Here is an 11,792-nt window from a genome sequence, read left to right as displayed (position 1 = left end):
GTCTCCAACTTTGCTCTAGTATTCTAACAAATTTGGTCAAGGGAATGGTGTAGGAACCATCACGGAAATTTTCTTTTTCTTTTTTTCATAACGAAGGCCACAATTTCCTCTAGGCAGCAATCAGGCTTTTTTTTTCTTCTAGATTTTATTTATTTATTGACAGACAGAGATCACAAGTAGGCAGAGAGGCAGGCAGAGAGAGAGAGAGAGAGAGAGAGAGAGAGAGGCAGGCTCCCTGTCCAGCAGAGAGCCTGATGCCCTGATGCAGGGCTCAATCCCAGGACCCTGGGATCACGACCTGAGCCAAAGGCAGAGGCTTTTTAACCCACTGAGCCACCCAGGCACCCCAGGTTTTTGTTTTTGTTTTTTAATTAACATATAATGTATTATTTGTTTCAGGGGTACAGGTCTGTGAGTCATCAGTCTTACACAATTCACAGCACTCACCATACATAGCACATACCCTCCCCAATGTCCATAACCCAGCCACCCTATCCCTCTCCCCCCACCCCTGGCCCCCCAGCAAACCTCAGTTTGTTTCCTGAGATTAAGAGTCTCTTATGGTTTGTCTCCCTCCCGATCCCATCTTGTTTCATTTTTTCCCACCCTACCCCCCTCGATCCCCTGCCCTGCCTCTCAAATTCCTCCAATCAGAGAGACCATATGAAAACTGTCTTTCTCTGGGCAGATTTTTTAAAAAGGCATTGTGAATACAAACCCTTACCACAAGTGCATAGTTTACATATGCTTGGCATATCATAGTGCTCGAGAATATTGATCTACTGACTGACTGAATGAAAAAGTGCAGAAGCAACAGAGAAAATGGACAATTTCATTACAGCTAACATAATCAATGGCTGTCAGAAGCGATCAGAAGGGTTACAGAGTAGGAAGACGTAATAAAGGGGGGTACAGTAGGCTGAATAATGGCCATCCGAAGATGTCCACGCCCGAATCCCCAGAAATACTTTATTTTACACAGCGAAAGGGACTTTGTAGATGACCCTTGAGGTAAGGATCTTGAGACGGAGATTATCCTGGATAATCCAGATGGGCTGAATGTAATCACAAGGGTCCTTCTAAGAGGGAGACAGGCAGGTCAGAGTCAGAAATGATTGTGCGACAGCAGAATGGAGGTGGGAGGGCGGCCTGGCTGCTGACTTTGAGCAAATAGAAAGGGTCAAAGAACACAGAAATTGGCAGATTCCTAAGAATTGAAGAGAAGGGGTGTATTAGTCAACCAGGGCTGCCAGAACAAAATACCACAGACCAGGTGGGTTAAAAAATAAAATTATTTTTTTCACAGTTCAGGAGGTTTGAAGTCCAAAGTCAAGGTGTCAGCTGGGCTGGTTTCTCCGGAAGCCTCTCCCCTTGGCTGGCAGGTGGATTCCTTCTCTCACAGCGTTCCCACATTGTCTTTCCTCTGTGCGTGCACTGCCCTGGTGTGTCTCTGTGTACAAATTTCTTTTTCTTATGAGGACATCAGTCAGATCGGACTAGGGTCTCATCCTGAGGGCCTCATTTTTCACTCAATTACCTCTTTTTTTTTTAAGATTTTATTTATTTACTTGACAAAGATCACAAGTAGGCAGAGAGGCAAACAGAGAGAGAGAGGGGGAAGCAGGCTCCCTGTTGAACAGAGAGCCCAATGTGGGGCTGGATCCCAGGACCCTGGGATCATGACCTGAGCCGAAGGCAGAGGCCTTAACCCACTGAGCCACCCAGGCACCCTCAATTACCTCTTTTACCATCACATTCTGAGATACTGAGGGTTAGGGCTCCAACATACCCAATTCAGCCCACAACAATAAGGTGGACAAGTGGAGGAAGTATTCAAAAGAAACCATCAGTCCCCCAGAGTGATAGATACGTAACAATTCAATGCAATGCAGAGAGATCCAGGATTGGATACCTGGAGAAAGGACTTTAGTGGGACAACCGGCAATGATCTGAATGAAGTCTGTAGATTAGGTAACAGTATTACATCAGCGATTATTTTCTGGTTTTGATCATGGTACTACGGTTATGCAAGATGTCAGTATTTAGGGAAGCTTGGGTGATGCCTATATGGGAACTCTGTACTATTTTTGCAACTTTTTTCTAAGTCTGGAATAATTTCGAAATGAAAAGTTAAAATTAAAACAAATTCAAATGAGGGGCACCTGATGCTTTCCCTCTCCATCTGCCCCTTCCCTCCACTCACGCGTGCTTTCTTTCCAATAAAATAAATCTTTTAAAAAACTAAAATGAAATAAAATAGGAATAAAATGGATAGAAGGGAGAGAGAGAAAGAGAATAGGTTTGGAGGCGTCAGGGAAGGAAGAAAAAGCAAGGAGGACTGAGTTCCTTGGGGTCAGAGATGGTACCTTGAGGTCCCCATTGGACACCTCCCGCCTCACGCTTTTGGAACACTGCCTGGGAGCTCAGCATGTTTTGCAAGGCAATATTCAGTGAGTAACGCACTGAAGAGAAGGCATTAGGTCCCTCCAGCCTCCCTTCCCATTCACGAAAGGCTTCACATTTCGGGTTCCGGATTTGTCTGCTAAGTGACAGGACACCGGACTGCGTGCGTTGGAAGCATGAATTCTTTGCATATAAACATTTAACATACACCGTCCTCTGGGTAACTGGATGTTGGTATCCCTTCTTTCGCACTTTTCTTCCCATCTCTTTCAACATTGTTTTTTTTGAGATATAATTCACATACCATAAAATTCAACCCCCAAAGAACCGCACACCCCATCACTTCGCATCCCCCCACCCCCGCCCACGCTCTGACAACCACGGGTCTATTTTCTGTCGCTAAGCATTAGCCTATTCGGGACGTTTCATGAAAATGGATCATGTATTCCGTGCACCGGCCGCATTTTTAAAGCTCAGCCCCACAATGGCTAGTGGCCAGGGGATTGGACGGCGCGGGTTGGGTGTGCTCGGGGCGCCCAATGGCTCGGGAGCATCTGGGAAGACAGGTGCAGGTGGCGGAGGCGGCGCGGAGGGCAGGGCCGGCGGGCGGGCGTGGCCCGGGGAACCGGCGCCGCGGTCGCTGGCGGGCGCCCCCCGAGCGGGCATGGCGGCTTGGTGGCCTGCGATGCTGCGCGCGGTCCGGCGCTACCCGTGGCCCACGAACGTGCTGCTCTACGCGGCGCTCTTCTCCGCCGGCGACGCGCTGCAGCAGCGGCTACGGGGCGGTCCTGCCGACTGGCAGCAGACACGGCGCGTGGCCACCGTGGCCGTGACCTTCCACGCCAACTTCAACTACGTGTGGCTGCGCCTGCTGGAGCGCGCGCTGCCGGGCCGTGCGCCGCGCACCGTGCTGGCCAAGGTGCTGTGCGACCAGGCGATCGGCGGGCCCGTGGCCGTCTCGGCCTTCTATGCCGGTGAGGGGCTGGGATGGGGATTAGGGGCCAGGGCGAGATCCGCCGGGGGTAGGGGAGCAAATGATCCAAGGTTGGGTGGACTGGAGGCAGGGGCTGGAGGCGCCCAGGGCTGGGGGCTGCAGGGGGCTGGGATAGAGCGGGAGCCGGGGGCTCTGGGATCAACTAGGGCTGGAGGCCGTGGGGGGCGGAAGTGGAGGCAGAATTTCAGGAGGTCTCCTGAGACCTGAGAGGGCCAGGGTTGGGGTTCCAGAGCTGAGAAGTCTGGGAACCAGAGATTAAGTGGGAGAAGTTGAGAGGTGGTGCCTGCGGGGAGTGAAGGGGTTAGGGTCCCGGATGGCCGCTGGGACTCCAGGGTTGAGTATAAAGGTTTCAGGGGGGACTGGGGCATCGGCTAGAACTGGAGGGAGCCAGGGCTGGGGTTTCATTTCCCCCTGGAAAAGGTCCACATGAATGTCGAGGCAATCACAGCCTGTGGCCATGGCGGCTGCCACAGCTGTGACCCAGTGGTGGGACCGGGCTGTCGGGCTCCAAAGAAAATCCCCTCCTGGGACTATGGGCCTCCTTTCCCCTGGCAGACACTCCTTTTCAACACACCAAGGAAATGCAAGGGGCCTCAAGACCATGGGAGCAGAGCAGGTGGAACCTGAGGTAGTAACAGATTTCCCCAGAAACTTCACGCTCAAGGCCTTAGTCCTGCTTTAGTAACAAGATTTTCCTTTGGGGTTCTGGTCCCTCTGTGAAAAGCCAAGAAAATGTGAGTGGACCTTGGACCCTGCCTCGGAGAACTCTCTGCCTGTGAAAGTCCTGGGAGGCTCCTCCTCAGAATATCGCCCTGGGGCCAAAGGCCAAACTTTGGGAATCCTCCTTAGGGCCTTAAATACCAGAAACAGTGGGCGGGGTTCTGTGGCCTCCATCCTCCCTAGCATTTTCAATAGCCTGCAAGGGGTGGGGGGCTGTCACCAATTCCCCAAGAAAAGTCAAGGGTCCTGGGCCTGGCATTTAGGGATAGAGAAGGTCTAGAGAAAGCGTGAGGGATAGAAAAGGTCTAGAGGAGACCCAAGGTCTTCTTTGCAGTAGCTGCTGATGCCTTCTAAACCAGGTCATGGGGGTCACATCAGTGTCTTGAAGAAACCGACACCGCCCTTTGGATCTTATTTTGGGGAGCCAGGTCTGGTTCCTTTTCTCACAAAGCCCAGAAGAAACATGAAGGACCTGGGAGTCTCAGCCAACCGCAGGGCCAATGGGGTACGTGGGGGCAGCGACATCAAGGACCCAGGGAGGGGGCGCTACTGGGTGCCTGGTCCCACGGTGTGACTTCCAGGCCACATCTGCAGAGGGGCTCCTCAGGTCCATCACTACAATTGCCTTGAACCCCGGTGAAGGAGTTGGGACCTAGGGGATGGGCCTTTAGAAACTCAAACAACCCAGGAGGCAGATCCTCTTTGTTCTTCCCGTGTTACAGAGAAGGAAACGGAGTCTCCAAGGAGGTTAATTGACTTGCCCGAAGACAACAGAATCCAGTTCTCAGTCTTGAGTGTTGTTATGTCTGAAGACCGGAAGGGGCCCCAGGAGGCCGGTGATTTAAATCTGAGGCTCCTGACTCGGATTCCAACCCAGATGTCTGCTTTGCTTTGCTTTGTAGATTTCTGGCCCAATTTCCTTCCCTCTCTTCGTGTGAAAGCGAAGGAGGGGGGGTGGAGTGGGGCGGACGTTTGTTCAAGACATTTCCGACTTGGAAATTGCCTATATCAGGTGATCCTTTGGGCTGGAGCCACCTTGGGGAGCTCGGCTTGTGATAGAGAGGTCTGGCCTGGAATCCACATCTCGGTTGGACTTGGTCCCGTATTAACCTCCCTGAGCTTCTTTTCTGCCTCTGTAACTCCCAGCCTCAGTGGATTGTTTGGGTGGGTGGGAGGGACAGGTGTCCAATGAAATAAGGCATGAAAAGTGCTTAGTGCTTATAAATTATTATTTAGTGGAACCCGATACTACCAATTCGGGCCTGGGTATTCTTATAAATCCTGTTCTAAGAAGCTCTTGCAATTGACTAAAAAAAAAACCCCACTCTTTTCCCCTTCCTCCTAATCGGATTTGAAGAGACTTTTTAAAGCACTTTTATTTTTACTCCTTTCTAAAATAGGAGGATTTTTTTGTCTTTGCTCCCTGAATTTCTTCTCAGGGTTGTTGAACATACAAAATTTTCAGGATGTTTTTAGAAAGGCTGAATTGGTGTTCTGCTTTCAAATTCTGATTGGGATAATTCTGATTAGAAGGCTGATGGGAACTTGGTAGTTGCCAAAATACCCAGGGTCCATCAGCCTTTTTTTTTTTTTTTAAAGAAGGAAATTAAATTTTTAGAAATTTATTTATTTAAAGATTTTATTCACTTGAGAGAGAGAGAGAGAGAGAGGAGAGAGCATACACATGAGTGGGAGCTAGAGCACAAGCCAGAAGAGGGGCAGAGGGAGAGGGAGAAGCAGACTCCCCATTGAGCAGGGAGCCCCCATGTGGGGCTCCTTTCCAGGACCTTGGGATCATGACCCAAGCAGAAGGCAGATGCTTAACCAACCATCCAGGCACCCTAAATTTTTAAAATGTTAAACATTTTACAAAAAGTTTGGAAGGCAGAGAAGAAAAGTCACTGATCGTCCTGCTATCTGAACATTGTGAATTCTCTTATAATTTATATATAACTCATTTATATATAAATATAGATCTTTCTGCTATCTCTTTGGTACTCTGCTATTTTCACTTCATATTTATCATTCCTTTAAGATTTATCTAGTTTTATTTTTTAAATTCTATTTATTTTTTTAAAAGATTTATCTCGTTTTAGAATGGAGGTCATGTTGTTGTCACTGCCAGGTCAGAAGGGACATAATGAACGAGAGGTACTGTGGGTACTTCGCATATGAGAAGAGAAAACTTGAACTGTTACAGTTTTCTTTCTACTGAGTCTTGCAAATTTCCTGTGGTGTGTGTTTTTACAACTAGGTATGAGTATTCTCCAAGAAAAGGATGACATATTTTTGGACCTGAAACAGAAATTCTGGAATACGTACAAGGTAAGACAGACTTTGGAAAGGCAACCAAAATCTTTTAGTGTATTTGTAACATTAGATACATTTTAAGAAAACTAATTTTTTTTGAAGATTTTATTTATTTGAGAGAGAGAGAGAGCAGGAGAGAGGGGAGAGTGAGAGGGAGAAGCAGACTCCCTGCTGAGCCAGGAGCCCAATGTGGGACTCAATCCTGGGACTTCAGGATCATAACCTGAGCCAAAGGCAGTCGCTTAACCAACTGAACCACCCAGGTGCCCTTTAAGAACTATTCTCAAGGGTTCCAATTGGTTGGCAAAAGGGTATAGTATTTTGACAAAGAGATCTTAAATTTGTTTTGAGAGAGAAATGAGAAGAAGCTTTAAGAGTGTCTCTAAGTTAGGAGCTTCTATACACGGGTGTCTCTGGGTTTTGGTCAATATTCGCGATGATGCCTGTTTTTTAAATTTACTCTTGTTAGTGACTACAGTTTATTTAGTGAATTTTGAAGCCAAAGAGGCTACTGCAAAATAGGAAAAGCAGAATGTGAGTGATGAATGGAATCGGTCCGGAGCCAATGTTCCCAGGTGTCCATTCTGCTGAGTCCTTGTGAAGGATACCGTTCCCCAAGATTACTTCTAGGCTTAAAGCAAGTCACCTGTTGTACTGTTTGCTCAGGGAAAATATTCACACCCCAGTCCAACAAATATTTATTACCTTATTCAATGGAGATTTATTGAGCAGTATCCGTGAGGCCTGCCAAAAGCAGGGATGCCTTCCATCTCTCGCCAACAGGAAGCTTGATTTTTACTAATCCCAATGAAGTGAAGTTTCAGGATTGTAGAATATATAGACTGGCCTTGGGCTTTGCACGTACTTAATTCCCTATCGGAAGCCGTGCCAAGCCACACCTGCTATTTATTGCCTGTACTCCTTCTGGAATTTTCTATTGACACTGAGCCCCAGCATCAGCATCGTCCGCTTGATGGTTGCAGGGAGATGACAGGGAGTGTGGCGGCCACATGCTCAGGATGGTCCTGTTCCTCCTTTTAAGGGGAAAGAGTATTCAGAACTTGTTACTTCTCCTTGGGCAGAAATTGTGAGCCTGTTGCATCATCTGAATGCGATTTTCTTCGGCTCTATTTTGGAAAAAGGAACATGTTTTCCCACTATGTCATGGATCCTGTGGAGGTGTATACATTTAACATTTAAGAAAAGAGCAAGCGAGCAGAATTGGGGAAGAAAGAGGCTTTAAATGGGGATTTGCAGATGCTTCAAATTCTCCTCCTTTAATGAAGACACATGGGCCATCCTTGTTGGGTGTTGGACGTCATGCTAAGGATCCTCGATGTCAGCAATAGTGGCAAGAGAAACCAGCTGGAGTGTTATGGTAACCAAGTTCACATAAGACACAGGGAATGGGAATAGGGATAATTGGAGAGCTATTGAGGAGGTAGAATTGGTAGCTCTGGGTGAATGGTGTTCGGGGTAATGGGCAAGGACCATCTAGGATGACCCACAGGCTTTTGACTTGAGTCACTCCATGAGTGGTGACTCAATACTTGAGAGAGGACATAGTGAGCCAATTGGAAAAAGAAAGATAGTTGATTTCAGTTTGAGAAATGCTGAATTCTAGATGCCTTTAGAATATACAAAGGGAGGGCCACCTGGGTGGCTCAGTCGGTTAAGCATCTGCCTTTGGGTCAGGTCATAATCTCAGGGTCCTGGGATTGAGTCCCGCATCGGGCTCCCTGCTCAGTGGAGTCTGCTTCCCCCTCTCCCTTTGCCGGCTGCTCCCTCTTGCTTGTGTTCCTCTCAAATAAATAAATAAATCTGGAAAAAAAAAAAAAAGAATATCCAATGGAGATTTCCAGGTGCACAGAGGATAACCCAGAGCTAGGGATATTAGATATGGGAGAAGCTGGGTTAAAACCAGGCTCTCAAGTCAACTTGATCAATGAAACCAAGAGCATGAATGGTAGGAGTCGGAAGACAAGAAGCATCCAAAAAGAATCTGTCACTAAAGGCTTTCTTGTAGCCCAAAGGATATGTGAGTAAGAGGAGAACTGGTTTTTGTTGTTTTTTTTTTTTTGGTGGCTAAGGAGTCAACCCCCTGCCCAATCCACATTCTTTGGATGAAGGTAGAAAGGACACTGCCTAGTTTATCTGTTGCTGACATGTAGGTACTATTTGAGATTTTGGTTGATTTGGTGGTTTTTTGTTGTTGTTGTTGTTTTGTGTTTTGCAGATGGCATGCCATTTCTGTCTCTTTCCACAAGCTAGGGTAGGGGGGCTCAGGAATATTACCTCTTAGAAATTTATCTGATTATTACATTCATCTCTTTCATCGTTTTTTGAAAACTTTAATTTGGAAATAATTTCAAACTGATGGAAACGTAACATGAATAGTTCAAAGAATACCCTTTACCCATAGTCACTCACGGTTAACGTTTTGCCCATTATTACTTTCTGGCCAGATCCATCTACATCCATTCATCTTTCTGTCTGTTTCCCGGAAGCATTTGAGACTAAGTTTGAGACACAGAATTAACCTTTACCCTAGGACATTTAAGTATCTATTTTCTAAGCATCGATTTTCTAAGAATAAATAGTTCTCTAGGAAACTCCAGCAATTAGCAACTTCAGTACATTTAACAATGGAAGTGAGCCTTTTATCTCATTCACCTTCTTTCTGCCAGGTTTGTCAATCGACTATCTGATGGCCTTTATAGCATTTCTTTTAACTTTTAAAGATTTTTTTAAAATTTTTATTTATTTGACAGAGAGAGATCACAAGTAGGCAGAGGCAGGCAGAGAGAGAGGGGGGAGCAGGCTCCCCGCTGAGCAGAGAGCCCGATGTGGGGCTCGATCCCAGGACCCTGAGATGATGACCCGAGCTGAAGGCAGAGGCTCAACCCACTGAGCCACCAGGCGCCCCTCTTTTTCCATTTAGTACAGGATCCAATCTAGGGTCAGGTAGTGCGTTTAGTTGCTGGGTCTCTTTAGTCTCCACTAATTGGGAACTTTTCCTCAGCCTTCTCTTACCTATTACAATACTAATATTTTTGAAGAATGCAGTTCTGCTCCCCCTCCCCCAAACAACAACAACCAACAAAACAGCAGCAACAACAAATCATTCCCTTTTGGGGGGTATTTTGTAATACACAAGAATGTCAGTTAAATTTATTCTATAGTAAGAAATAATAGAATATATTATTTGCCTTAAATCTTTTTTTAACAAGAAAAAAAAATCAAACATTTTAGATAAAATAGAGTCACCTATGGCTCTTACTGCCTGAAATAGTATAAGATATTATTACTTTTTAAAAAGATTTTATTTAGGGCGCCTGGGTGGCTCAGTTGGTTAAGGATCTGCCTTCGGCTCAGGTCATGATCCTGGAGTCCCAGAATCGAGTCCCACATTGGGGGGGGGGGGTCCCTGCTCAGCAGGGAGTCTGCTTCTCTCTCTGACCCTCTCCCCTCTCATGCTCTCTCTCTCACTCTAAGTAAATAAATAAAATCGTTTAAAAAAAAAGATTTTATTTATTTATCAGAGAGAGAGAGGGGAGAGAGGGGGAGGGGCAGAGGGAGAGGGAGAGGGAGAACCAGACTCCCCACTGAGCAGGGAGCCCCGAGATGGGCTCGATCCCAGGACCCTGAGATCGTGACCTGAGCCGAAGGCAGACACTTAAGTGATGAACCACCCAGACACCCAAGTAGAACATATTATTAACAAATCATTTCATGAAGAATGACAAATTTAAAACTTGATCGATGATCCTTTTATAAACATAAACCCGTAGCATATGTTGTGATTTTGAAAGCGGCTGTTTAACAGAAATGGTGCTGATTCTGGACGCCTTTTCATTCTGGACCTGTGACTATGACTCCTATAATCGCCTCACACCTCCAAGCTCTTTGCACTGCTCCCACCCTCTCCTATTGGAGGGACTTTAAGGAGTCTGATGTAATCGGCTTAGTCTGAAATACAATCTCACCTCCGGGTTTTATCTGCCTGGTATTTCTTAATCTTCTGCATTGCTTCTTTGTGATTAAAAGGCATACTAATTGAGTTTTTCTGTATTCCAGAGTGGTCTGATGTACTGGCCTTTTGTGCAGGTGAGTTTCCAACTACTCAGAATGCTAACTAATGGGGGCGCCTGGGTGGCTCAGTCACTGTCTGCCTTCAGTTCAGGGCATAATCCCAGGGTCCTGGGATCCAGCCCTGCATCGGGCTCCCTGCTCGGTGGGAAACCTGCTTCTCCCTTTCCCACTCCCCCTGCTGTGTTCCCTCTCTCACTGTCAAATAAATAAATAAAATCTTTTAAAGAAAATTTTTTAAAAAATGCTAACTGATGGCAGAGGTGGACATGGAGCTCTAGAACACTCTTTCTTTCTGTTACAGCTGACCAACTTCAGCCTGGTTCCTGTTCACTGGAGGACGGCTTACACGGGACTCTGTGGTTTTCTGTGGGCCACCTTCCTTTGCTTTTCACAACAGAGCGGTGATGGCACATTCAAGTCGGCTTTTGCCTTCCTTCATGTAAAGGAGGCCAGTGCCCTTGAAAGGCCCCCCAAGGAATGAGAAGCCAAGGACTCCCTAGCAATGCCGATTTCCTCCATTCCTTCCTTCTCTCTTCCTTCTTTCCCTCCTCCCTCCCTCCCTCCCTCCCTTCCTCCCTTCTGCCCATGCAGTGGCTTGCCTACAGATAAGAGTCTACTTACCAGTTCCATGCCCCATTTTGGAGAATGACTCTCACAGAGACCCCATTGTTTCATTATCCATGAGTACTTAAAATTTTATCCAAACCTTTTTTTTCCCCCCATTCTGGTCTGAAAGCCTCACTTCTCTAATATTTTTAGTCCTCTAACTCTTTGGTTAATACTGGTAACAGTGACGTCATGGCACTTTGCAGTTACTCTGATTTCTATGCTTATATTTTAATGCTGATTGATTTAAAGAACCTGTTTTGATCATTTACACTTCACATCTAAAATCTCAGGTTACCCCCCACCCCCAACACATACTTTTGGGTCAGTTTAACTTTTATATCAAAAGTAGTCCTTAGAGAAAATTTCTATTTACATAGAGCTCAATCGAGGAGAAGACTTCAGTCAAATTTTTTTCTCTCGAAATACTTTATATAATAATTTATGGTTATACTGATGGTCAGTTCTGTAAGTGCATTTTATACTGTCAAAAAACGGTATCTGATTGGTGTGTCCCATATGGAATGTATTTTTCAGAGATCTTCTACTTTTGTAATTTCTTAGTTAAGTGCTTTTTAATGTGTTCTAATTTTGAGCCTATTCAGTTGACTGAAGGACCCCATTTTACTAGACAATAAGAAATTTACAAAATTTCTGGCTTCTTAAA

General features: G+C 46.1%; 1 protein-coding gene across 2 annotated transcripts; it reads left to right on the top strand.

Moving 5' to 3' along the window:
- The first annotated feature begins 3,012 nt into the window (after nt 1–3,012).
- MPV17L (MPV17 mitochondrial inner membrane protein like) lies at nt 3,013–11,526 on the top strand. 2 transcript variants are annotated; one of them, XM_032836247.1, is made up of 4 exons: nt 3,038–3,377; nt 6,372–6,442; nt 10,505–10,534; nt 10,821–11,526. In XM_032836247.1, exons 1-4 carry the CDS (start codon nt 3,068–3,070, stop codon nt 10,998–11,000), a joined length of 591 nt encoding a protein of 196 aa, XP_032692138.1. In that variant the 5' UTR covers nt 3,038–3,067; the 3' UTR covers nt 11,001–11,526. The 2 variants fall into 2 exon arrangements, with proteins under 2 accessions (XP_032692141.1, XP_032692138.1); XM_032836250.1 differs by lacking the exon at nt 6,372–6,442 and having other exon boundaries at nt 3,013–3,377; nt 10,821–11,026.
- The last annotated feature ends 266 nt before the right edge of the window (nt 11,527–11,792 follow it).

Source organism: Lontra canadensis, unplaced genomic scaffold (genome assembly GCF_010015895.1).
Source record: "Lontra canadensis isolate GAN:19392208 unplaced genomic scaffold, GSC_riverotter_1.0 scaffold91, whole genome shotgun sequence".
In the NCBI taxonomy this organism is placed as follows: domain Eukaryota; kingdom Metazoa; phylum Chordata; class Mammalia; order Carnivora; family Mustelidae; genus Lontra; species Lontra canadensis.
This window is presented reverse-complemented; position numbering and strand designations above follow the sequence as displayed.